The sequence below is a fragment of the Physella acuta genome, unplaced genomic scaffold (genome assembly GCF_028476545.2).
Source record: "Physella acuta isolate Inbredline_101_S28 unplaced genomic scaffold, ASM2847654v3 ptg000329l, whole genome shotgun sequence".
NCBI classification, from domain to species: domain Eukaryota; kingdom Metazoa; phylum Mollusca; class Gastropoda; family Physidae; genus Physella; species Physella acuta.
The window spans coordinates 275,720-302,934 of NW_026731848.1; the positions used below are offsets into that span (position 1 = coordinate 275,720).

Here is a 27,215-nt window from a genome sequence, read left to right on the forward strand (position 1 = left end):
CAGTATTTACATAAACGTACAGTAAAAATAATAAATCAAGACCCTCATCAAGTGGTATCAATAAAAATTTCTAATGAAATTAGCAGTACAAAAAATTCCAACATAATCTATTGAAAATTTATGTTTTATAATGTAAAATCTCCTAATCAAAGAAAGTAAATGCATAAAAAATATTTTTTAAATAAATAAAATGTAGATCTAATGTAGTGCTTTGCCTAAAAAATTAAATTCTAATGAAGCGGGAATGATCTCCCCTAAACTTTATTCAATATTCTTATATAACACTACAGGGATGGCAACTCAGAATATAGACACGATTTATAATTACTTAACCTTTAATAAAATAGAATCTCTTACAAAAAAGAATTGCACACCAACTGAACAGCAAACAATTTGTGTATAATAGTGCAGAATATTAGTTCTTTATAAATTCATATGAATCTTTCGAGAAATTGGAAGTAGCCTAAAGTAATACGTCTGATCAATGGAAGTTACTCAAAATTTGAAAGAAGGCATAGAATTAGATCTTTTACTTATATGTGAAATTTCGTCTATCTGAAACAGTTCTCAATTTTCAGGCTTTTGAAAAACAGAAAGTATAATATAATAAGCTCCACTTCCGGTTACTGGAAATCAATGAAATGTTGATACAGAATTACAAACTTGATATAATACTAATATTATGAAATTTCATCAACCTAGCTGTAAGGATACTTAATTTATCTTGTTCACAGACATGTGATATATCCACCACACAAAATTGCAAGACTAGGTTTTTTTTAATCAGGGAGGTGTAAAACGAGAGTTGTGAAAATCTCGGTTTTGAATTTTTTTGCTTCCTTTATTCTACTCTGTTCATGAGAAAGTAAAAGTATAAATTTGAAAAAAAAAAGGAAAATATTTGAGTTAACTCCTTATATTTTACTGTAGTTAGTTCGTTAAACACTTTACTCTAGCAGTTAGCTTTGTTTTGGGGGTTATGGACAGACTGATACTTCTCACTTCGATATTTCATGTAGAGGTACACTGACAAGGCTATTACAGCTATAACAAGCAAACAAACTACTACTGCTATCACTATGGTGGTTATCTGGCTGCTGTTAGGCTCCTCACTTCTAAAACGGTCAAGTAACCCATCAATGGATCCATCGTGATCTGTAAGTATCAACTTGAACATCTGTTCAGGTTCGGATTTGCATTGATCAGACAGCCTTTCAAATACTGCCATTGCCCAGTGGGTTTCATTGCTCCCACACCAAGCCCCCATTTGCTGGGCACTGCTGTCAGTTGAATTCAAGGCGTATAGGGCGTGCTCTTTTTGCGAGAAAAGCTTATCTTTGGTTACGGTTAGCTTCCACTTGCACTCATGAGAGGTGGATAGTGGTATGTAGACAAGACAGATACTAGAATCTTCTTCGGGTTCTTTATCCAAAGCAATAGTACAAAACCTCCCCGGAAAACTGGCTTGAGGAGGTGGCGAGCGATTATACAATGTAACCTCACTTTTTGATAATTTGTAAGCTTTGTCACAATAATCATCATCAAAGTAAAGTTTTCTTTCTTTACTATCAATACTGAGTACTTTCAGGTTGATTAACACCTGTGTGATGTTGACATTCGTGTTTTTATTCAACTTGCGCAGGTACATATAAATATAGGGAGATGTGGTGCAGTATTCACGATCCCGCCAAGCATTAGGATAGTACGCCAGGGTGAAAATTTTTTTACCTTCATCACTGATACCATCTTTTACCACAAATTCAACGTTGGAGTCTCTTATTTCATTCAAGCGAGCATATTGTACCACACATAATTTTCCATCATCCTCTTCAGACCGAAATGTAACCTGACAGTCCCGAAAAGAATTTGTAGTTGTTGTAGGGCTGACATCTGTTTTGATTAGCATTCCCTTATGTGGACCCACAATGTATGTTTGACCACAATTAGCATAAGAATTTAAATAGATTTCTTTATAATCACTTGCTTTACTGAAGTGGATGAATAACAGTAGCATCAATGTCAGAACAGGTAACTCCATTGTGGTTTAATTATTGGAATCAATAATAATATCTGAAAATTGAGAGAAATAAATTAATTAGTATAGGCTATAGGCCTAGGCCTACCTGATTTAAAAATAAAAGAATTTTTTTACTGAAGCACATAATTTAAAACTTAATGATAATATATAAAGTTAAATAAAGAGTTAATCTAGATCTAGATCTAGATCTAGATTTATTTAATCAGCCATGAAATTAAAAAAAAATAGTTTTAATCTTAGAAAATTAGGCCTAAAAAATTATAATTATTTAGGCTAGTCTAGTAGTTTACTAGTAGCTAGTAGGCCCTATTTATTATTAGTTACAATTACTTACTAGTACTAGACTAGCTAGAATCTGGCTAGCTACCCACTAGCTAGATCTAGTCAAATACAACTAGCTAGAACTTACTAATATTAATATTACTAGATCTAATAACTTACTAATAAGTAACTATAATATTTTAATAGTAACTTACTTAACTGTCTTATTAATACGCCATGCATTCGTTTTTTTTAAAAGCTAGAAAACTAGATTCTAAATTCTAGTCTAATAACCGGAAATCTTCCCTAGCCTAGTCTTAAATGGACACCAGCGAGAAAAGTCTCAAAGGTATTTGAGAGGTGTATAAATTCATTTTAAAATCTTGCACGGCGTAGTTACAATTAATATGGTTATAAAATCCTGTCTGTCTGGTTTTTTTCGGACTTAACTAAAGATTGGATGTATTTGATGTTTTTAATATTTTCGGTAACTAAATAAAAATTAAAAAAAAAGAAAAAACAATTTGGTTTTCACGTGTAATGGCGACATAAACAATGGCCGACATAAGTTTTATTGTACACATTGTAAGCTAAAAATAGAAACAATAGGTCATGGTGTTTAAATTTGCATAGTTATTTAAAAATTTGATCTGCAAAGTTTTGTAAACAAAATAACTATAAAGTGGGGCTGTCAGAAATCGATCACGGAGTTCCTTTACAGCCAATCAATGTTTGTCTTACGAAAGTGAAACATCGGGTTATAACTTAGGCTTGATGAAAATAAATAGAAATGTAGCCTTAAACTCAACAAATTATTTTCAAGTTCTCTGGATCTGCAACTTGTATAGCATTGATTCTAAAAATATTACATTTCTGAATTAATTTTAGGCTTAAGTTTTTAATAAAATTTTATCTTTTACTAGTTTTATGGTCCTAAATCTAAAAAAGAACATTTTTATTCCATGACAACAATATTACGGATGGAATCTCGTCAACTCGCTGGTGTCCATTTAAAAAAAAAAGAAAAAAAAACCCAGATATTTCGTCACAAATTCTATTCGACATAGAATCTTGGTGGAGAGTCATTATACTTATAGGTCTAGCAGTAGGTGGGTGATGATTAACTGAATAAAAGTATTTCTATATACAAATATTTAGCTATAGGAATATAGATCTATCTATGCCCTTTTATGCACCTGTAACTTATTTATAAGGAACTGACAACTGTTAACATAATGTGTTTATTTTGTGAATTAGAGTTTTAGTCTCACACTGTAGTGTAAAGGGAGGGGTCCGTATTTTTGTGATGAGGGGGAAGGAGGCTCAAATAATGATTGTAGGGAAAAAAAGTCACAGGAAAAAAGTCACAATTATATATTTGCATGGAATTTGTTAATATTGTGTTAAATATTCAGCGCGTGCAAATCAACATAGATTAATTAACTGTTATGTAGTGTGCGTAGGTTGTATAATGTATATGTATAGTAATAGTAATATTTATAGCAAACGTAAAAATATTTAGTACTAGCGTACCCGACCCCGCGCGTTGCCGCGGGAATAGAAAAAAGTCCCATAATATATAAGGGTTTCATCCATGCATTACCAATCCTATATTCTTAAACTCGTGACCTTGTTTTCTAAAACTGAGTTGTTTAAATGTAAACAATGCCTGCGTTTGGATGATAAATATCAGGACACAGGTTTACCTACAATACCGTTTGAAAATCGTGAGTGCACATTAATAACTCACCGAAATAATGTGGTAGAACATACTTCGGTGACCGCCCATGTGTCAGGGACGTAGAGTGGCGCTCTCAGGAGCCCCCCCCCCCCCCCCCACAGACACACCGATTACACTACCGCGTACGACCCCTGGCTCCCTAAAACTAACAGGCGCCATCGTGCCAAATAGCATCCTGTTAACAATTATGCAGATTGCGTCATTCGCTAAAGTGACACAAATGAACAGGAGTTTCTCTTTGACACGTAAATGAGGTAGAACACACTACGGTGTCCGCCCATGTGTCAGGGACGTAGAGTGGCGCTTTCAGGAACCCCCGTATATAGAGAAAAATCGCACCATCCCATGGCGCCGCCCTTGCGAAATTAATTTTTTTTTACAGAACACTTGCCCAGAGTGTCCTTATCAACTCCCCCAAATTCTCATGGCTATCGGATGAACGGTATCAAACCAAAATCTACTTTTATTTTTATATACCGTACATATAGAAAAATCGCACCCTCCCGTGGCGCCGCCCATGCGAAATTAAAAAAAATATTTTTTTTTTTACAGAACCCTTCCCTAGAGTGTCATAATGAACTCCCCAAAGTCTCATGGCTATCGAATGAACAATGTCAAACCAAAATCGACTTTTTTTATATACCGTACACAGAGAAAAATCGCACTCTCCCGTGGCGCCGCCCTTGCGAAATTAAAACTGATATTTTCACAGAACCCTTCACTGAATTGCTCTAATCAACTCTCCAAAGTTTGACGGCGATTGGATGAACAGTGTGAATCTGCAATCGACTCTTATTTTTAGCGCAATTTCCATTCTGGAGAATTGCGTTTATTAACTCGTCTTTTCTAGGAATGGATAAATGGATGGATGTGTGTCCGCAGCTTTAAGTCGTATCTCCTCCTCAACGAAGCAATATCGAGGACTAGTTCCAAAAGCAAATATGTTAAGCAAGTTACCAGGATGAACATAGGCCAAAAAAATTCCGGGTTTCTTTCATGGATTTCCCGGAAAAGCCAAAAAAACTCAACAAAATGCAGTTTTTGACCCATATCTCGGCAACCAGACCACTTAGCGACTTGAAACATGTACCAATCGATTCCTGCCATAATTTAGAACAATATTGCCGAAGAAAGTTTTCAAAAATATCCTTTCGTTCGGTCACAAAATGTTTTTTGAATTAATTAAAATTTGGACCGAATTAGTAGGCATTTTATCCAACCACACCACACGCGTCATCACGTTCAATAGCTGCGCCATCACGTTCAATGGCTGCGTCATCACGTTCAGTAGCTATAGGCGCGCAATGGTTTTTAGTCATGTAACTCTATTGTAAATAAAACATGTATTTTAACCAATGGTTTTACTAACCCTGCTCTTGATTTACGCTACGACAGAGCTATTTTTAGATAACATGAGGAAATTGCGCTTAAATGTCAATAGACTTTTTAATTAACTTGTTTATATACCGTATATAGAGAGAAAACAAATCGCGCCCTACAGGAGCGCCACCCCTGCGAATTTGAAAATGTATTTTAAACAGAAACCTCCCCAGGAATATTCTCAACATATTCCCAAAGTTTGATGGCGATCGTGTGAACGGTGTCACTGCAATTCACTTTTATTATTTTTATATACCGTATATAGAGGAAAATCGCTCACTCCCGTGGCGCCGCCCTAGCGAAATTAAAAATGATTTTTTACAGAATCCTTCCCTGAATTGCTCTAATCAACTCCCCAAAGTTTGACGGCGATTGGATGAACAGTGTGAATCTGCAATCGACTCTTATTTTTTTATATACCGTATATAGAGAAAAAACAAATCGCGCCCTGCCGGGGCACCACTCCTGCGAATTTGAATTTTTTTTCCGCAGAAACCTCCCCAGGATTATTCTTAACAACTTCCCAAAGTTCAACGGCGATGTGATAATAGGTGTGGTAATGCATAAAAGACACACACACATACATTGCTTTTTATATATAGAGATGAAGTGTTTATAATATGTAGTCCTAAGTCTTTAATTCCGCTATACATATAATATTTAATATAATTTAATAGAATGTTCCAGCCTTTTCGGTTTTCGTCATGTCTTTTAAATTAGCGTGAAAGACTTGCTGCCCGCAACTCACCGAAACAACAATTCCACCACCTTTTCTGGCCACATCACGCTCATTACGTAGGCCTAACTAAGCATATGATCAAAACAGAAAGCCGACACGGTACAAAGACTGGCTTTGACGCAAAACCTCAACAACACACAATATGGACGGACACGGCCGACTGAGGAGAAGCCGACCAAGGATGGCCAACGGCAAAAACAAATAAGCAAAACACAATGATGTGCCAACATTTCTTTTGTAATTAATTTTACTACCGCGTATTTAACTAAACACGTAACAAAAGTTGAGGTTACTGTGTAAATTACGTCATACTATTTTTACGTATTATTCTTATAAGGGGTCATCCATAAATGACGTCACGCTTTTTTGGACGATTTTTACCCCCCCCCCCCCCTCCCCCCTGTGAGTGTGACGTATTTTATGGTCGACCACACTGCTTTTACTTTTATAATTATGGTACCAAAACAAAAACAAGCCACACCAATAAACACCCACAATCTTACAATTCTTAACAATTAAATCAAAATATTTCTTAAAAGATTTTTGTGACTTTTCTTCTGTGACTTTTTTCCGATAAACTTTTTCCTTTGTGACTTTTTGTCTTTGACTTTTTCCTAGTAAAAACTGTGATTTTTTTTTCTGTGACTTTTTTTCCTATAAAAAAACTGATTTTTTTCTGTGACTTTTTTCCCGTTCACCCAAATAATAATATGACGTCATACTTTTCATTAAAAAGTAATGCTATAAATTGAATTTTAACCGTTATTTCGCGTTTTTGCACTAGGTTAAAATTTTAGTAAGAAATCGATGTTTAATGAATATTTTAATTGCAACTGGGGGGGGGGGGGGGGGGGGGGGTTACAGGTGTTTAACGTCATTGTAAGGAGTCTGGTTTTTTTTTTGTGACGATGTGTGACGGAGGGAGGAGGTTAACTCGTCAAAAACAGCGTAACTTAATTTATTTTATGGATAACCCGCCATACGTATTTATGTAAATACCCCGATACCTTTACCTAATATAATATAGGCCCTGAGATAATGTTGCTTGTGACCTAATAAAAATAAATAAATGATACGCTACTTCGGGATAGTCCAACATTTTAAACAACATTTAGTGACCAGTGACTCCAATCTAATTCTCTACAAATATACAAATACGACTGTATTGTGTTTTTAAAATAATAATTTGTTAACATGAATGACTAGTAACACTGTAAACTAATAAGACTAATACAATTGTTTGCGTGGCAAGCAATTCGCCGAAATACCATTGTGTCGAAATCGCCGTAACATTAAAAACTCGGCTACTAGACTTAGATTCTAGATCTATGTCTGCCTCAAATCTACCCAAATACTAACTTATAAGATAGGCCTAAGGATAAAATCATTATGACTAAAGATGCTTTTATAGTTATACTGTAAGCAGTTTTGTCATTTGTTTACCTGTTTTAGACTATAACTACTAGATCTAATACTAGAATAATACTATAATACTTAATAGAACTAAGAATTAAGTAAGTAAGAATAATTCAATGAGAATTTTCGGATGATATTTCGAGTCGTCCCTTTGAATCCCGGCCAGAACGTCCCCCCGTCGTGGCCTCAACCAACCGGCGGGCTTGTTGCATTGAGTTAAATATAAACTCAAAACAATAATATAAACAATCTCCTTTCAGTAGGTCAGGCCACATACCAGGCACGCACAGTGTTGTGTGTCGTGCCTTAACAAAAATAAACTATCTCCCTTCATTATCATTAGATATATTTAATTAGTTAATTAATTAATTAGTTTGCTAATTTATAAAATTATGTATGATGCTACAGCAGTGTTTGCGAGCAGGATTTACTATATAAAAAGCGGCCATCTGTAAGTTAGAGTGGCTTCCCCTGAATCTTGCGCTATAAGTTTACAATTAAGAAAAATAAACAAGATGGCTGCTATAGTAAATGAGCATGAATGCATCTGTTGGAAACATCGCTAGTCTTCATTTATTACTTTATTACTGAAAAGTTTTAATTCAATTGTTTAAAACAGGTACATAAATGAAACAAGGAAACATTTTTGTATTTTTCAAAACATAAATCATCCTCAAAATGTGAAATAATTATAAAATTTTAGGAGTCACCTGTTTTTAGAATTATCATATTTAAAAATTTAAATCTAGAAAAGATATAGAATCTATTAAAAAAACAATAACACAAATCAACTATTGAGTACGATCTATATATTTAGTTGAATACTTTCTTCTCGCACACTACTGACTTGTTTAGATACACCAGGTAATCGAAGTTTAGTTAGGTTCCAAACCGGTAACTCATGAGGTTTGGGAGGCACGATGTCTTACAAAAACTACTATTTGATACATAATTTGCTAAATATAGATATAGGCACCGGGTAATATAGAAATGACCTAACACTAGCAAATCCTCAAAACTAATTACAATAAAACACAACAAAATAATAGCAAATCCACATGAAAAATCAAATAAACATAAAAGGTATCATTTTAATGCAGGTTATACTAGTGTGTGTTTTTGGGGGTGTTGGTAAATTGCAAGGCGCGAAATGGTGAGGCAGTGAATGTCGAGAAGAAAACATGAGACATATTTGCAAAATCATGGGTAAATAGCGAGACACAATTTGCCAGAGAGTGTTTAGATAATGCTTTTGGTGGTTTGTTTTTTCTCCAGGTGTGCGAGAAGAAAAGTTATAAACTAAATAAAATACTTAAAAAAAACTTTTTAAAAAACCACGTTTTTCTTGTGGACTAAAAAGTAGAAAATAAATTTTTCTTTTGTGCTTCCTCGAGCTGTGCAGATTCTTGTGATGACTGACAAAAAACGTGGGTACATTCACCATCAAATTTCCCGACCCATCTGCTGACCCACGTTTTTTGTCAGTCATCACAAGAATCTGCACAGCTCGAGGAAGCACAAAAGAAAAATTTATTTTCTACTTTTTAGTCCACAAGAAAAAAGTGGTTTTTTAAAAAGTTTTTTTTAAGTATTTTATTTTCTCCTTTTTAGTCCGTTGCTACACATGAAAAACGTGGTTTTTAAAAAGTTTTTTATATAGTTTATTTTCTACTTTATCTAATCACTTGATTAAGTATGACTTGACTAAGTGTTTTTAAATACACGGACTAAAAAAATCTTGAGCGACCGATACGCTTTAAACAGAGAAAGGGTGTAATTTACGTTGCTGGCGTGGAGATCTACTCACGAATCACGTGATCAAATCTCCCATAAACAAACAAATAAACGCGAAGCTGAGTTAAGGAAAAACGTGTTTATGTGTATTTTAGCATGCCCAGCGTACCAACCGTGTCACCGTTAACAATGTGTTACCGTGTCCGTTCTCCTTTTTAGTCCGTTGCTACACATAAAAAACGTGGTTTTTTAAAAAGTTTTTTTTTAGGTATTTTATTTTCTCCTTTTTAGTCCGTTGCTACACATGAAAAACGTGGTTTTTAAAAAAGTGTTTATAAATACACGGACTAAAAATCTTGAGCGACCAGGATTCAAACCTGGGTTGTCGCGGCCACAACGCGAAGTACTAACCACTATACGATCACGGCCAGCGCGCTCACATCGATTGGGGCCGAAGTAACTGTGTCAATAGGCCTCCAGTCTTGTCGGTATCTTTAGAAATCATGTCCTCAATTTTATGGTCCTTGGGGCATAATTAAATTAAGCTAATTACGGTCACTAATTGCTAGTTTTTATGATTGCATCTGAAATTGTTAGGCGAAAGTAGCATGCATGCCAAATTTCAGGTCTCTAGAGCAATCAGAAGTGGGCTAATTTTCGATGTCAATTTTAACAACAAACATCCAAACAACCAAACAAACAAACGCGAAGCTGAGTTAAGAAAAACGTGTTAATAAGTAGATATCTATCACAAGTGTTTATGCTCTTTTTAAAAAAAAATTTCCTGATCTAGTTTAGATTTTTAAAAAACTAATTCAAAAATTTTAACTTCATTGCTCCTAAGATACCCGCTCATGTTAATTTGTCAGCAGGAGAAAAATCCTTTCCCATTCAGTGGCTTACTGTGAGTTTATTAAGAGAGAATTATTTTGTGCTATATTTTAAAAAATCTAGATCTATATTTAAAATTCAAAACATTTTCGCCCACTTAAAACAGCAGTTTGAGGGGTCACAGTCAGTGCATACAAAAACTTTAACATAAGTCATAGCCTGAAAAATAGCAATATGACACACATGCTTGGGGTCATTGTGAGTTCATATATACTTGTAAGTGGGAGAAATATTCAGCTACTTTGTACTTTGTTAATGTAAGACTAAATCCTTCTGATCTTTAACACTTTGTATTGTTTGTACAATGTGTTGTTGTAATTGTAGCCAGCATAGAAATATAAATTAATTTAAAAAGTGTAATTTATTTTGTATTAAGTAATTTTAATTATAAACATTTTAAAAAATTAACAAAATTGATATTTATATGATGAAAAAATAAATAGCAGATAGCGATGATAATACAAAATTTATTTGCCACTATACAACACACAATCCACACAAACCATTATACCAGGCCAAACACAACATAATAGGCTTGAAAGGTTCCAAATGGTTCCACTTGTTTTTTTGCCAGAAAGCATATATTATTTGAATATTTTATAACATTTGTGAAATAAGTACAAAATCACATCTGGTTTTATTAAGGCTAGAGATATTCAAACAAATAATTACCATAAATATAATAGTAATTTAGCCAACACTTTTGTTTTTTAATTGGATTAGTAGAGTCAGGGTGTTGTGGTGATAAGAGATGTTATATTGTTTAATATAAATAAACTACTAGGCTATACCCCATTGATCACTATTGCATATTTTTATCCTGGAAAACAACTGTTGTTACTTTAATTGCTTTACTTTCCCTGGCCACTGCAGTTGCCTTCAATGAGGGGTTGACGTCATTTTTTTAAAAATATTTGAATTTGATAAAATGATTCTAAATGGCTTTTCAATGGCTTATATTCAATATAAAAGTATGAAAATGAGTGTAATCAATGGTTCCCAAACAGCTTAAATTTTAAAAATGTAACTATAATTTTAACGCTTGCCGTACTTTTTTTTAAGATTTAAAAAAAAAATTAGTATGATTACATAGACTTTTCAAGTCTATTGTGTTGTCCAGTTATGGCAGGCCACACAATCCCACACAAACTATCTTACTAGACAAGTACTACTTGCTTGACCGCTGTGAAATAAAATAAATAAAAAAATGTTTTTCTTTAAACCTTGACCTGTCCTAGTTGCCTCAATAAATTATTGAGCATTAGGTAAAACAATATGCATAACATTAACTGGTATAAATAAGCAGCTTAAAACTGTATTTGCTGATGTAAATGGATTAAACCCAATGTAAACACATCCACTCAAATAAAAGGCATACAGGTATCCATTACTTGATGACTGCTACATATCTCTGACAGCTGTTACGGCCATTAATATTCAGGCTAACTTGTCTAACTGGTGCTTCATGAGTCTTGTGGATATAACATTGTTGATCAGAATTTCACTTTCATACCCATCATTTTAGCTGAGTTCATGTGTTTGTTATGTTTGGTTGAGGATTGGTGCTTGTTAAAATTGAATAATAACAACAGTGATCACTGTGTAGAGTTTTTTGTGTTAGTTTGTACTGTTTGTTTATGATTCCATGAGTTTGTGATGGACTATCAGATTTCTATGTCAAGTAAAAAAAGTAAATTTGGAAAATGGCTGGTGAGCTGCTTGTTCATTGACCTGTTGGGTTTATTTGTGTGTATTTTTGATTTAGAGAAGGTTGTTATAATTAATCTTCTTCATTCTGAATGTTTCTACTTTAGTCCAAAAGAACAGATGAAATGCACAGTAGTCACTAAAACAGTTGTCACGAATGGGGTGTCTGTTATTAAAAAGTGCAGTCTTGGTATATTCTGTGGGCATACCACAATGGCATATCTTGCGCTTTTATTTTGCGAAACATGTGTTGTCTCATCCTGTTGTAGCCCTTTTTATAGTTTGTGTGGGAGTCACCGTATATAACCCCTCGTACGGGGCATACTTGAAGCAGATAATAATTTTTTAAAAACTTTTATTGGTCTAATATTTTTTTAATAGATTATTTACTTTATTTTATCGTTTTAAAATTGTATCATTAGGAGGAGAGAAGGAAACACAAGAAACAAATAGTCGAACTTCAACCAAAGAAAGAGTCTCAGTCAACTGGGGACAAGTCTGCCAAAATGGACGTGTTCAATCGCCTGAAGAGTGCTGTGACCAGCGTTATACCTGGCAATCCTCTGGGCAGAGATTTTGACATTCAAGACCAGGTTGCCAGTGCGGGTCCTGGCCTGCTGTGGAAAGTATTTTCTGCTGCTAAGAAGAGCACAAAGGAGGTAAATTTCTGTTTACTTTGTTACTATTTTTAACCCCTTCTCACTGCTTCTAAACTAATCATAGACCATCAGGTTGAAAATGCTTACTTTACTATACTATTGTACTCACCAGGAGGCTTCAGTGTTTCTGTTTGAGAAGAAGAGTGTAGACCGTTTCCACAAGAGAGATAGAGAAGTGATCATTGAGTCCCTGCGTAGAGGGGTCCAGCAACTCACCAAGCTCAGACATCCTAAAATTCTTTCCGTTATTCACCCACTCGAAGAGACTCGGTACGCCTCCAACTTTTTAAAAATTTCATGAAATCTCTGTAAGCTTACTAACATTATTTTGTTGTTAATTTTTAAAAAACTTATCTCACAATTTTATTTTCAACGTTTTGCTAAACTTTTAAAACAATAAAATAAAAATAAATGGTGGCTTGTAGACTGATAGAAAAAACAAATCAAAACAAAAGGTGTGTCACAATATTAGTATTAGCATTTGATTACTTTATATTTTATAATCTGTTCTGTTACATTCATCATTTAGATTTTTTAAATGATTTCTAATTTAACCATTTCAGTGAAGCATTAGCTTTTGCCACAGAGCCAGTGTTTTCCTGTCTGGCCAATGTTTTGGGTGATCACAGCAACCTGACAGGTGGCTCCAAATACCTGACAGATTTTCAGCTGTATGAAGTTGAAATCAAACATGGTTTGTTACAGGTAAGTGAAATATTGATATTTTTTAATCCAATTTTTAACAACTTTTTAGCCCTTTCATCTGTATGTTTGCAAGAACTAGCAATTTGATGACAGTTACTATTAAGACACTTGTATCAGATAACTATTTTTGTCAGGATTTACCTCAAATAATTAACCTTCTAAAATATTTGTGTGGTCACAGAAAAATTGGCTGTTACAAATATTCAGTATTTTCCCTTTAATACCAGATGTGAAAATAACTAAAGTGGATTGTTTTCATTTTGTTGACAGATTTTAGAAGGTTTAGGTTTCCTGCACAACGATGCCAAGATGATCCATCGCAACGTTTGCCCGACGTCTGTAATCCTGGCCAAGTCTGGCACCTGGAAGCTTGCAGGCTGTGAGTTTGTACAGCAGGCCACAGACTCACAGGACCAGAAGGTGAGTACCTCCCACACAGGACCAGAAGGTGAGTACCTCCCACACAGGACCAGAAGGTGTGAGTACTGGAAGCTTGCAGGCTGTGAGTTTGTACAGCAGGCCACAGACTCACAGGACCAGAAGGTGAGTACCTCCCACACAGGACCAGAAGGTGAGTACTGGAAGCTTGCAGGCTGTGAGTTTGTACAGCAGGCCACAGACTCACAGGACCAGAAGGTGAGTACCTCCCACACAGGACCAGAAGGTGAGTACTGGAAGCTTGCAGGCTGTGAGTTTGTACAGCAGGCCACAGATTCACAGGACCAGAAGGTGAGTACTGGAAGCTTGCAGGCTGTGAGTTTGTACAGCAGGCCACAGACTCACAGGACCAGAAGGTGAGTACCTCCCACACAGGACCAGAAGGTGAGTACTGGAAGCTTGCAGGCTGTGAGTTTGTACAGCAGGCCACAGATTCACAGGACCAGAAGGTGAGTACTGGAAGCTTGCAGGCTGTGAGTTTGTACAGCAGGCCACAGACTCACAGGACCAGAAGGTGAGTACTGGAAGCTTGCAGGCTGTGAGTTTGTACAGCAGGCCACAGATTCACAGGACCAGAAGGTGAGTACTGGAAGCTTGCAGGCTGTGAGTTTGTACAGCAGGCCACAGACTCACAGGACCAGAAGGTGAGTACTGGAAGCTTGCAGGCTGTGAGTTTGTACAGCAGGCCACAGATTCACAGGACCAGAAGGTAAGTACTGGAAGCTTGCAGGCTGTGAGTTTGTACAGCAGGCCACAGACTTACAGGACCAGAAGGTGAGTACCTCCCACACAGGACCAGAAGGTGAGGACCTCCCACACAGGACCAGAAGGTGTGAGTACTGGAAGCTTGCAGGCTGTGAGTTTGTACAGCAGGCCACAGATTCACAGGACCAGAAGGTGAGTACTGGAAGCTTGCAGGCTGTGAGTTTGTACAGCAGGCCACAGATTCACAGGACCAGAAGGTGAGTACTGGAAGCTTGCAGGCTGTGAGTTTGTACAGCAGGCCACAGATTCACAGGACCAGAAGGTGAGTACTGGAAGCTTGCAGGCTGTGAGTTTGTACAGCAAGCCACAGATTCACAGGACCAGAAGGTGAGTACTGGAAGCTTGCAGGCTGTGAGTTTGTACAACAGGCCACAGACTCACAGGACCAGAAGGTGAGTACTGGAAGCTTGCAGGCTGTGAGTTTGTACAACAGGCCACAGACTCACAGGACCAGAAGGTGAGTACTGGAAGCTTGCAGGCTGTGAGTTTGTACAGCAGGCCACAGATTCACAGGACCAGAAGGTGAGTACTGGAAGCTTGCAGGCTGTGAGTTTGTACAGCAGGCCACAGATTCACAGGACCAGAAGGTGAGTACTGGAAGCTTGCAGGCTGTGAGTTTGTACAGCAGGCCACTGACTCACAGGACCAGAAGGTGAGTACCTCCCACACAGGACCAGAAGGTGTGAGTACTGGAAGCTTGCAGGCTGTGAGTTTGTACAGCAGGCCACAGATTCACAGGACCAGAAGGTGAGTACTGGAAGCTTGCAGGCTGTGAGTTTGTACAGCAGGCCACAGATTCACAGGACCAGAAGGTGAGTACTGGAAGCTTGCAGGCTGTGAGTTTGTACAGCAGGCCACAGATTCACAGGACCAGAAGGTGAGTACTGGAAGCTTGCAGGCTGTGAGTTTGTACAGCAAGCCACAGATTCACAGGACCAGAAGGTGAGTACTGGAAGCTTGCAGGCTGTGAGTTTGTACAACAGGCCACAGACTCACAGGACCAGAAGGTGAGTACTGGAAGCTTGCAGGCTGTGAGTTTGTACAACAGGCCACAGACTCACAGGACCAGAAGGTGAGTACTGGAAGCTTGCAGGCTGTGAGTTTGTACAGCAGGCCACAGACTCACAGGACCAGAAGGTGAGTACTGGAAGCTTGCAGGCTGTGAGTTTGTACAGCAGGCCACAGATTCACAGGACCAGAAGGTGAGTACCTCCCACACAGGACCAGAAGGTGTGAGTACTGGAAGCTTGCAGGCTGTGAGTTTGTACAGCAAGCCACAGATTCACAGGACCAGAAGGTGAGTACCTCCCACACAGGATCAGAAGGTGAGTACCCCCCACACAGGACCAGAAGGTGAGTACCCCCCACACAGGACCAGAAGGTGAGTACCCCCCACACAGGACCAGAAGGTGAGTACCTCCCACACAGGACCAGAAGGTGAGTACCTCCCACACAGGACCAGAAGGTGTGAGTACTGGAAGCTTGCAGGCTGTGAGTTTGTACAGCAGGCCACAGACTCACAGGACCAGAAGGTGAGTACCTCCCACACAGGACCAGAAGGTGAGTACTGGAAGCTTGCAGGCTGTGAGTTTGTACAGCAGGCCACAGACTCACAGGACCAGAAGGTGAGTACCTCCCACACAGGACCAGAAGGTGAGTACTGGAAGCTTGCAGGCTGTGAGTTTGTACAGCAGGCCACAGACTCACAGGACCAGAAGGTGAGTACTGGAAGCTTGCAGGCTGTGAGTTTGTACAGCAGGCCACAGATTCACAGGACCAGAAGGTGAGTACTGGAAGCTTACAGGCTGTGAGTTTGTACAGCAGGCCACAGACTCACAGGACCAGAAGGTGAGTACTGGAAGCTTGCAGGCTGTGAGTTTGTACAGCAAGCCACAGATTCACAGGACCAGAAGGTGAGTACTGGAAGCTTGCAGGCTGTGAGTTTGTACAGCAGGCCACTGACTCACAGGACCAGAAGGTGAGTACTGGAAGCTTGCAGGCTGTGAGTTTGTACAGCAAGCCACAGATTCACAGGACCAGAAGGTGAGTACTGGAAGCTTGCAGGCTGTGAGTTTGTACAGCAGGCCACTGACTCACAGGACCAGAAGGTGAGTACTGGAAGCTTGCAGGCTGTGAGTTTGTACAGCAGGCCACAGATTCACAGGACCAGAAGGTGAGTACTGGAAGCTTGCAGGCTGTGAGTTTGTACAGCAGGCCACAGACTCACAGGACCAGAAGGTGAGTACTGGAAGCTTGCAGGCTGTGAGTTTGTACAGCAGGCCACAGATTCACAGGACCAGAAGGTGAGTACTGGAAGCTTGCAGGCTGTGAGTTTGTACAGCAGGCCACAGACTCACAGGACCAGAAGGTGAGTACTGGAAGCTTGCAGGCTGTGAGTTTGTACAGCAGGCCACAGACACACAGGACCAGAAGGTGAGGACCTCTCACCTTGTGCTGTTGACCATTGTTATCTAACACAATGTGTGAGCATAGAATTCTAATTGTTGTGTTGCCATGGTTTCCAGAGCTACTTCACCTGCCATGAGTGGAGGGGCGACACACCCAGAGAAGCCCAGCCTCACCTGGACTTCATGGCACCAGAGTATGAGCTTACCCACATCTGTTCACCTGCTAGTGACATGTTCTCTTTTGGGATACTCCTCTACTCACTCTACAACAAAGGGAAACCACTGTATGAGTGTAGAGGGGAGCTAAAGACATTTAGACAAAATGCTGAAGAGGTGAGTTATCTTTCTTGATTACATTTTTTTTAATAATATCACTTGTTATACTCTAATGGGATGGCCTGGCCAGGTGGTAAAGAGCATGACTGCTAACCCAAAAGTCTGATGGTTGGAATCTAAGCTGGGCATAGAACTGACCACACTATTCCTTTACTGCTGAGGCCATAGAAACAGATCAACTCTATTTTACCTGCCCTATTGACAAAGACGGCGTGGCCTAGCGATGGAGCGCAAGCTAGACTGCTAACCCGATAGTTTCGAGTTTGAATCCGGGTTCTAGTTAGTGGAACGTCCTTGAGACCACCCAATTTTGATGGGTACCTTATTCTCGTTAGGGAAAGTAAAGGTGGCTGGGCATAGTGCTGACCACATTATCCCTTTACATGCCAAGGTCAAGAAACATATGAACTCCACTTCATCTGCCCAATGGATCGTTAGGTCTAAAGAAGAATCTTTACTTTTTATTGACAAAGAGATATGAAAGGGTATCTTTACACTTTTTTTATGCTCTAAGTGAACCTATTGAATAGAAAATTGATTACACAGACCCAGCCTGACGAAGTGAACAAACTTAAATTTTCAGCTGAGCAGTATCCGAGGATCCCTGCTGTCTAGCATACCCTCCCAGCTTGCAGACCATGTGAAGCTGTTGCTGAACACTGAGCCAACCATTCGACCAGATGCTGCACAGATGATGAAAGTAAGATCTCTTTGTAGTATATTTCAATCTACCTGATCTAATCACTACCACACTAGCATGATTACATGAGTTTCAAATGTGTGAAACAAATGTAGAATAAAGTTGAGAGTGTAAACTTGGACTGCTGTCTCTGTACTACAACACTAGCATGATTATTTGAGTTTCAAATGTGTGAAACAAATGTAGAATAAAGTTGAGAGTGTAAACTTGGACTGTTGTTGCAGATTCCATTTTTTGAGGACATGGCCTGCATTGCCCTCCAGTACATGGATACTCTGTACCAAAGAGAAAACATGGAGAAGTCAAACTTCTTCAAAGGTCTGCCCAAGGTTATTGAACATCTTCCTAAGGTATGATTTCTGTTTCAGCTCACTTCATTATTAATAGGCTGCTTTGTTTTGTTTTTTTATAACTAAAACACTTTTGTCTTTGTTTATTTTTGAGACAAGTTTGTATACCCAGTTTCAACACAGATTAAGGTTTTGGTTTTAAATAACCAGAAATGTAAGTTCTCTTTTTAAGGAAAATATATAATTATTTGTGTAAAATTTTTGCAGTAATTTTGATAAATGAAATTTAAAAAACAAAACCTTACGTTTCAGTTTTTATTTGTAGTCATATTCCCTTCAAAATTCTGATATCCACCAATTGTTGTCCAATACTGTCTATGCTCCACTTTCTGACATAAAATTTTTTTCTTCTGATTTTGGTGTGGTCAGTTAGATCTCTAATTAATTTACTCCAAACAACAGTAAATGTTTTTAGATGAGATCAGTCACATCTCTAAATAACTTACTCGAAACTAAACATTCTTGTTTTCTCCAGAGGGTGAGCCAGCAGAGGATTTTACCTGCATTGTTCAAGGAAGGCGTGAACTCCAACATGGTGCCCTTCATCCTGCCCAGTGTTTTCCTCATCTCTGAGCAGTCCACAAAGGAGGAGTATCAGGCTCTTGTCCTGCCTGATCTCATTCCATTCTTTAAGATCAGGGAACCAGTCCAGGTGAGCAGAGAACCAATATTATTGCTATAGTTTGGGGAGAGAGACAGGATGGGGCTGGGTTAGAATGGATTTTGTATTTCTCAAAAATTGTAGTTTTTAAGTGGATGGGGGAGGGGAGAACGGATAACTGTCGCCACATAGATGGGGTGAGTTTATTAGCAGTTGGGAGTAAAATTTGAATGGAACTAAAACTATTTTAATCTTTTATTATTAGCACACTCTTGATGTTTCAGGTTGGGTGCTGCCATAAACCACATCAACTTTCTGAGCACATTTCCCCTAATTACACTTTTTCTAACTCCAACCCCACGCCACCCCCATAAAAGTGTAGTCATTTTTTAAATGTTCCTTCAGCATCACTCTAAGACAACTGATTAGATAAATATAATCCCAGTGCCATTTTTGTTTGCAGGTGATGTTGATGTTCCTACAGAACATGAATCTGTTACTGAGTAAAACACCGACTCAGCAAATCCAGACTTACGTGTTTCCTCTTATATTCTCTGCACTTGAATCAGACAGCCCCCAAATACAGGTATATTATTTACCTTTTAGAGCATTAAACATATCTTTTTAAAAATCATTTTCTGTGTTGTGAAATGGATTGTCCATAACAAAAATGTGTAGGCACGGAGAGAGTGTGTGTGAGTTGCCTCCCCTTGAAAGTGGTGTGCTAGTGGGACAAAGTGTGTGAATGAGGCAGTGAGTGAAGCAATGTGGTGTGGCGTCCACATTGTGTACCTACTCGTCAGTTTTTCTTCTTGTCATGTGTTCTTGTCATTGATGATAATTATACACCCATGATACAGATTCTCGTTGTGGATTGTATTTATTTATAATTGCTACACCTGGTAAAAACGAGCCAAAAATACATAAGAAGCAGCGTGTAACATGTTTATTTGAAAGAAATGTTAAAATTAAGATTTACTGTATTTTTTATTGTAAAAGACTAGGTATTTTAAATATTTTACTTTCAAATTTTAAACATACTTTTGTTTATGTTTTAAATTTTGTTTGCGCATTATTTAAAAGCTGACTTTATGGTTTTGGAAGCATATATTTGAATGTGAAGAAGATGTAAAATTTTATTTGCTTAAAAAAGAACCAGCCAATTTTTGTTTAGTCTGCAGATGGTGTATCAATGCAGGTGAAGTTCTACTGGACTGCTATTTGTACTCACTCAGCTAACACATTCTTATCAAGCTGACAAGCTAACACCTAATTTAAATCTTAGCACCATACAAAGGGAGATTAAGATTTTAAAAGGGCAACAACTGGGGTTGTTCAGGTTTTTTTTTTTTTTAAGTTTTAAATCATAGCAAATTATTAGATTGTAAAAGATTATTCTAAAATTTAAGTATAATCATGCATGATATTTGATCATGAGTCTCAATATCATAATATTTTAACAAGCTATAGTTTATATAAAAATAACATATAGCTGTTGCATAAACTAACACAACTTTATTTAGTTTAACTAGTAAATTTGTAGATGTCTTTTATCTCCTAACTCACAATTGAAATGCTTACTGTCATAGCTATCAATAATAATTTGAATGGGAGAAAATTTTGAAACTTCTCTTTCCATTGCTTTGCTTCAATATATTTTACAACATAATCTTGGGCGCAAACTGAAATTTTTATTACAGCTATAATTTAACAAGCTTGTGTTCGATTTGCCTGATTGTATAGCTTTAAAACAGCTTGTATTGAAATGTTTTCACTGTATTAGTTTCAGACAAAAATTGCTTGCTCAAGTCCTAGGTTTTCTAGTAAAACTATAACTATTTCCTACACCCATCAATAACCAACTTGGCACATTTTGTAGAATTTTATAACAACTTACACATTTTTTATGAATTATTTTATAAATAAGAAATACAATTTAGCATACATAATGTATCTGTTGATCAAGTATATGCAATATTCAACTGAATGTATGTACATTTTGACATAATTGCATAAATTACATTTTGGAGGTACTTTTTCAGTATTCGTGATTATTTTTTGTCTGAAAAGGCTAACATGTTCCTGTTAAAACCATTATTAGAGTACCATACAACAAAAAACTGGACTGACCATGTATTACTAGCAGTCACCAGCAGTTTTAAATGCTCTAATGCTGTACTGTCTTTTGTAGGAGCTGTGTCTTCACATCATCCCAACATTTGCTGACCTCATAGAATATTCTACCCTCAAGAAGTCCTTGGTTCCTCGCATCAAGAAGCTTTGTCTTGGAACTTCAGTCCTAAATGTATGTAATCAGCATGGTTTTACTTAATTTTTTGTTCTTGTAAGAATCAGTTATTTAATTAACACCAAATATGCATTATAATTGTATGAGCATCTAACACCATCTAACACCCAGTTGTCTTGTTGTGGGTAGGTGCGTGTCAACTGCTTGTTGTGTATTGGTAAACTGATGGACCAGATGGACAAATGGTTTGTTTTAGATGAGATCCTGCCTTTCCTTAGGGAGATACCCACCAGAGAGCCTGCTGTCTTGATGAGTATTTTAGGTCAGTCTTGTGACATTTTATGTTAGGTCAGTCTTGTGACATGTTATGTTAGGTCAGTCTTGTGACATGTTATTTTAGGTCAGTCTTGTGACGTGTTGTTTGGTCAGTTTTGGGACAAGTTATATAGGTCAGTTTTGTGACATGTTATGTTAGGTCAGTCTTACGACATGCAGGGATGTGACTTTTCCGAATTTTAGCGGGAATCCGATTTTTTCGTTTCAGTTGCGATTTTCCTCCGCTGATTTAATTTTCGCCGAATTTTTCCGCCGAGTTTCAATTTTTTCGATTTTTTACGAAGTTTTAAAAATTAGGAAAAAAAAAACGGAAATGTCTTTTACGGAAAGGGCCGACATGCTCATTCCACTTATTCGTATTTAAATTTAAATCAACAACTACTGTACTTAGATCTAGGTCAAACGGACACTCGAATATGCGCATTTCTTTTCGATTGGTCGATTGCGCTAGGTCTGACGGTGCTAGATCAAGATTAAATGTAGATTCGGAATTTCGGCGGACTTTCGAATTTTTCAATGCACACTTTTTTTAGTCCAAATTTTCCGCTGATATTTTCAGTTAACTATTTATCAAAAACACAGGAAAAGGTAATCTAAAATAATGCAGTTATTCAAATGAAACTTACATCTCTTAAGCCTGGTAATCTAGCTATCGATATAGCCTAATTTACCTATCGGTATTTTAACCCGCCTAAATCTAGAGTTTCTCTCTGATTCTATTTTATTCCGCAATCTCAGATTAATATTGAAATCCTTGCAAAAGGTGACAATGAGGACTAGACTAACCCGCCCCACCTCGTAGCAACGGTGGCTCTTGTGACCTCGCCTTGACCGCAAGTACGTGTTCGGTACTGCTTGTGGGGAAAAAATGACGTCACAGTCAATTTCCAATAGCTGTTCCTGCAATACGTTCACACATCAGACCCTTTCTAATTTTAGCTAACCTGGTCCATTTCATTTTTCCATCACATGAACATCTAGGGTCTTTACAGTTGAAGACAAATATTTTTACCAATCCAATCTTTAAAAGAATATAAGGCATTAGGCCCCCTTTTTAAAAATTGAAAACACGAGTACATCTAGAATCTACACTAGATTAGTACAGTTTAAATTAGCTTAATGATAAAATAAAACTTAATTGCTACTTTTGTTACATTGTAATTTTTAAAAAGTTGTTTAAGGTAAACATTAAATTGCAATTAGACAAGACTTTCAATGTTATTTTAGAGTAACATAAACTTCTTGTATTTAAAATATTAACTTCATTAAACAATTAATTAGTACAGTAACAGTATGAAGCTGCTTAACTGCGGTATGAAGCTGCTTAACCGCGATAAAAAATAGATAAAACATATTGAGTTATTATCCGAAGAAAATTTCCTAATTTTTTTTCCTGGTCTGGTCACATCCCTGGACATGTTATTTTAGGTCAGTTTTGTGACATGTTATGTTAGGTCAGTCTTGTGACGTGTTATTTTTAGGTCAGTTTTTTTATATGTCAGTTTAAGCCAAGTTTTGCATGTTGTCTCTGAAGAAGTTGTGCTTGTATAACCATGTTGACGTTATATCAACAGGCATTCACAAAGTGGCCCTCTCAGAGGCCAAACTGGGTATCACTAAAGACGTGATGGCCAATAAAGTCCTACCATTTCTCATTCCACTTTGTATAGATAACAACTTGAATCTTTCTCAGGTAAATTAGCTTTCTCAGGTAAATTATCTTTCTCAGGTAAATTATCTTTCTTAGGTAAAATAGCTTTCTCAGGTAAATTAGCTTTCTCAGGTAAATTAGCTTTCTCATGTAAATTAGCTTACTCATGTAAATTATCTCTCACATTTTGACTAAGATTTGTGTGAGTACATTTTAGTTCAATGCCTACATGAGTGTTGTGAAAGCTGGTTACGAAATCTGGTCCATTTTAGTTCAATGCCTACATGAGTGTAAGAAATCTGGTACATTTTAGTTCAATGCCTACATGAGTGTTGTGAAAGCTGGTTACGAAATCTGGTCCATTTTAGTTCAATGCCTACATGAGTGTAAGAAATCTGTTACATTTTAGTTCAATGCCTACATGAATGTTGTGAAAGTTTGTTAAGAAATCTGGTCCATTTTAGTTCAATGCCTACATGAGTGTAAGAAATCTGGTACATTTTAGTTCAATGCCTACATGAGTGTTGTGAAAGCTGGTTACGAAATCTGGTCCATTTTAGTTCAATGCCTACATGAGTGTAAGAAATCTGGTACATTTTAGTTCAATGCCTACATGAATGTTGTGAAAGTTTGTTAAGAAATCTGGTCCATTTTAGTTCAATGCCTACATGAGTGTAAGAAATCTGTTACATTTTAGTTCAATGCCTACATGAATGTTGTGAAAGTTTGTTAAGAAATCTGGTACATTTTAGTTCAATGCCTACATGAGTGTAAGAAATCTGGTACATTTTAGTTCAATGCCTACATGAGTGTTGTGAAAGAGATGCTGTCAAAAGTGGAAACAGAACACCGCACAAAGTTGGAGCAGTTGGATCAGATACAACAGGAACACAAGTTAGTTCCCTTGGCTGAATGTCTATTTGTACTGCTTTAAGCTTCAACCCCTTAGCTTTTACATTTAATGTTTTTACCTAATCAGAGTATCCAAATAGAGAAAATATCTTGTAGTTAGCTATTTGAAAACTATTTTTAAACTTTTTTTATTTGTGGATTTTTTTCCTGTCCACTAGAACACTAGAGATCAGCAAAATTACAGGTGAAAATGGAATGCCTGGAAAACAAATGGATGGAAAATCATCTTTTGTAAGTTAGTTATAAATTTTTTGAGGACTCTGATTATACCTTATGGACTTTCACTGTAGAAAATCTATGCATTGCCTGAAACCCTTGTAAAATTTATGTCCATAATTTTTATGTCAGTGTTTTTGTATAGAAGATTATAATACTCACTTTGTTAGCTTAGATTTAGAAATTTGTCATTGTTGTGGTATTGTAACTTTCTTGACTAGATGGACAAGTTTCTGTCATTGTTGTGTTTTTGTAACTTTCTTGACTAGATGGACAAGTTTCTGTCATTGTTGTGTTTTTGTAACTTTCTTGACTAGATGGACAAGTTTCTGTCTGGTATGGGCATTGGTGGGTATGGTGTGACAGCAACAAGTACTGGAAGTGGAGACAACGCTAAAGTCATGTCCACCACAAGTCCAGATGCAGAAAGAAGCAAGAACACAGATGTTAGCCCAAAGAAAGTAAGTGCTGTTAATGTTAAACACATTTTCTTGTTATTCATAAAGCATTTTGTATGTTAGTGTTAAAATGATGTAGTTAGTGAATGTAACTCAAGTGAATTCCATCATGTGTTTGTCAGACCACACTCTCTATAGAGGAGAAGCAGAGGCTGGCCAAGCAACAGGAGCAGGAGAGGGCGTTAAAGTCTCAGAAACCTTTAGTGGCCACTGGTCAGACACCTCAAGCCCCTCCAGCCGCGTCAGCCCCCAGGGACCTTACCTCCACCCTGATGGAGTCCAACGTGAGGAACCTCAGCTTGTCTTCCAAGTCCAGCTCCATTGGTAACCTGGGCTCAGTCTCCTACTCTGCTGGAACCATGACCCAGGGTTCTGCCAACTGGCAGACGCAGTCCATGGGGTCACCAGCGGCCGTCAACTGGGGCTCCATGTCCTCTAACAACTCTTCGCCGTTCATTACTCCACAGTCATCGCTGTCGTCATCCACGTCTTCTCTTCCATCCGCTGTAAAACCAAATGTGAACCTCTCTTCCTTTGACTCTCTGGTCACAACTCCCAGAAAACCTTCACTAAGTCAGATGGGCCAGCAGTCCAACGTGCGACCCATGGTGCAACAGAGCCAACCCATGATGCAGCACAACCAACCCATGATGCAGCACAACCAACCCATAATGCAGCAGGGCCAACCCATGATGCAGCACAACCAACCCATGATGCGGCCACCTCTCATGGCTGGTGCAGGTAATATTCAGGGCAACCCTGGCTGGGGATCTATGTCCAATATGGCAGGGATTCCTGCCACCCCTCAGATGTACCAAGGATGGAATAGTCCACATCAACCTATGGGGGTGATGCAGCCAATGGCCACAGCTCAAGGTTCTCTAGGAGCCACCAATAAATCACTAACTAGTGATGATTTAAAGGATTTTCTTGGTTAATTTCAGAAACATTTGCTTTTACATTAATTTTTAAGAAATGCTTGTAACTATTATTGCTTTGTTTTTATTTTAAATTATCAATTTTTTTAAATTAGGTGATAAGGACAATTTATGCTTAATTACTTTATTTTAATTCTTGTTTTATAATTCGGCATAATAATTCCTATTCTAATTAAATAAACCACATTCACAGTATAGTTGTATGTTCTTAATTTCAAACATGTTGATTCAAATCCTGATTGTTTTATTTTCAATAATCATCCAGCATTTTAAACTGTGGCTGAACGAGGGGTTATGCAATATTTTAAATCAGAAGCAACTCTACATTCCAGACGTGGGCATTTCTCTGTCTATGTGGTGATAACAGTTGCTGTAGTTAGTTGTACATTATGGGGTTGTGAATTTTTTGTGTATGTTGTGGGGGTTGTGAGTTGTCATTTATTTGAATGTTGCAGGGTTGTAAGTTGTCATTTATTTTAAGTTGTGAGTCGTCTATTGTGAATGTTTTGAGTTGTCTATTTTGAATGTTTTGAGTTGTCTATTTTGAATGGTGTGAGTTATTTCCATAATGAATGGTCGGTTCTATCCATGTCTATGCTGTGATAACAGTGGGAGGGACATCATGGCTTTGTGAGTTTATTTATGTGAGTGGTTACATGAATGTCTCGCAGTAGTAAGTGGTCAGTTCCATGCTGTGATAACAGTGGGAGGGACATCATGGCTTTGTGAGTTTATTTATGTGAGTGGTTAGATGAATGTCTCGCAGTAGTAAGTGGTCAGTTCCATGCTGTGATAAGAGATACGGTCAGTCTGTTGGACCAAATACATTTTTATCTACTTATTTTTATGTATTACGAAGTGATGAGTCATTAAGTGAAGTTAATTTGTCAGATTTTACTTTTCTTGACTAGTATAATTTATATTCTATCTAACTCATATTAGAATAAAATAAGTCAGAAGACTGCTGTGCTGCATAAGAAATGAAATAAGGTGACAGTATTGGTATCTACAATAGGAACTGAATTTTACATTTTAATTCCAATTTTTCTTAAAAAAGGTAATTTATCCAAATAAATATGGTTAAACATAGATTTAAATTATTTGCCTCATTTATTTTTTTAGTTTAATTCTTACCTTATTTTAAAATGTAAGTGTGGGTCTTTTTTTAGAGTAGTTGACATGAAAAATTATTTCTTCTATTCACAACTCATGACAGTAATGTAAAGCCTTTTCTCTCCTCAAGGCCAAAAAAAATCTATAATAACATGTAAATATATTTATTGGAGATTAAACCAAGTGTTCTGTTGTGAATAAGATTTTACTTTAAACCCAATTGTATGATAAGATTTGTTTTATGGTATTGTAATGTCTGTACAATTAAAAGTATTCCAAATGTACTGGTGGCTTTAGTTGACTTACTTGAACTTTGAGATGGTAAAACTGTTTGATCAGTCTGGGACTTTGTTAGTTGCTCCTGTCTTTCTTTTTTTTAGAAAGGTTGGGGCACATCTTACAAGAACAAATATTCCAGATATCCCCAGTGTGTTCCTAGTCAGTTGGAAATCCAGGAACCTATCCAGTTCTAAT

The 27,215-nt window shown here is 37.3% G+C and overlaps 2 protein-coding genes across 6 annotated transcripts; one reads left to right on the forward strand and one right to left on the reverse strand.

Annotated features, from left to right (window-relative positions):
• Nucleotides 1-852: 852 nt before the first annotated feature.
• On the reverse strand, nt 853-7,620 carry LOC131940747 (uncharacterized). 3 transcript variants are annotated; one of them, XM_059299527.1, is made up of 2 exons: nt 7,603-7,620; nt 853-2,070 (listed from the first exon to the last, which is right to left on the reverse strand). In XM_059299527.1, exon 2 carries the CDS (start codon nt 2,036-2,038, stop codon nt 953-955), a length of 1,086 nt encoding a protein of 361 aa, XP_059155510.1. In that variant the 5' UTR covers nt 2,039-2,070; nt 7,603-7,620; the 3' UTR covers nt 853-952. The 3 variants fall into 3 exon arrangements, with proteins under 3 accessions (XP_059155510.1, XP_059155508.1, XP_059155507.1); XM_059299525.1 differs by lacking the exon at nt 7,603-7,620 and adding an exon at nt 2,520-3,260; XM_059299524.1 differs by lacking the exon at nt 7,603-7,620 and adding an exon at nt 2,515-3,260.
• LOC131940746 (SCY1-like protein 2) lies at nt 7,472-27,016 on the forward strand. Of its 3 annotated transcripts, none has more exons than XM_059299523.1 (18): nt 7,472-7,577; nt 12,330-12,566; nt 12,679-12,836; nt 13,130-13,271; nt 13,542-13,691; nt 17,000-17,215; nt 17,802-17,918; nt 18,143-18,268; nt 18,744-18,920; nt 19,333-19,455; nt 20,044-20,067; nt 21,061-21,174; nt 21,307-21,439; nt 23,028-23,146; nt 23,898-23,998; nt 24,175-24,247; nt 24,550-24,693; nt 24,813-27,016. In XM_059299523.1, the coding sequence occupies exons 2-18, from the start codon at nt 12,414-12,416 to the stop codon at nt 25,626-25,628; spliced, it is 2,886 nt and encodes a 961-aa protein (XP_059155506.1). In that variant the 5' UTR covers nt 7,472-7,577; nt 12,330-12,413; the 3' UTR covers nt 25,629-27,016. The 3 variants fall into 3 exon arrangements, with proteins under 3 accessions (XP_059155506.1, XP_059155504.1, XP_059155505.1); XM_059299521.1 differs by lacking the exon at nt 7,472-7,577 and adding an exon at nt 11,808-11,910; XM_059299522.1 differs by lacking the exons at nt 7,472-7,577; nt 20,044-20,067 and adding an exon at nt 11,808-11,910.
• Nucleotides 27,017-27,215: the final 199 nt, after the last annotated feature.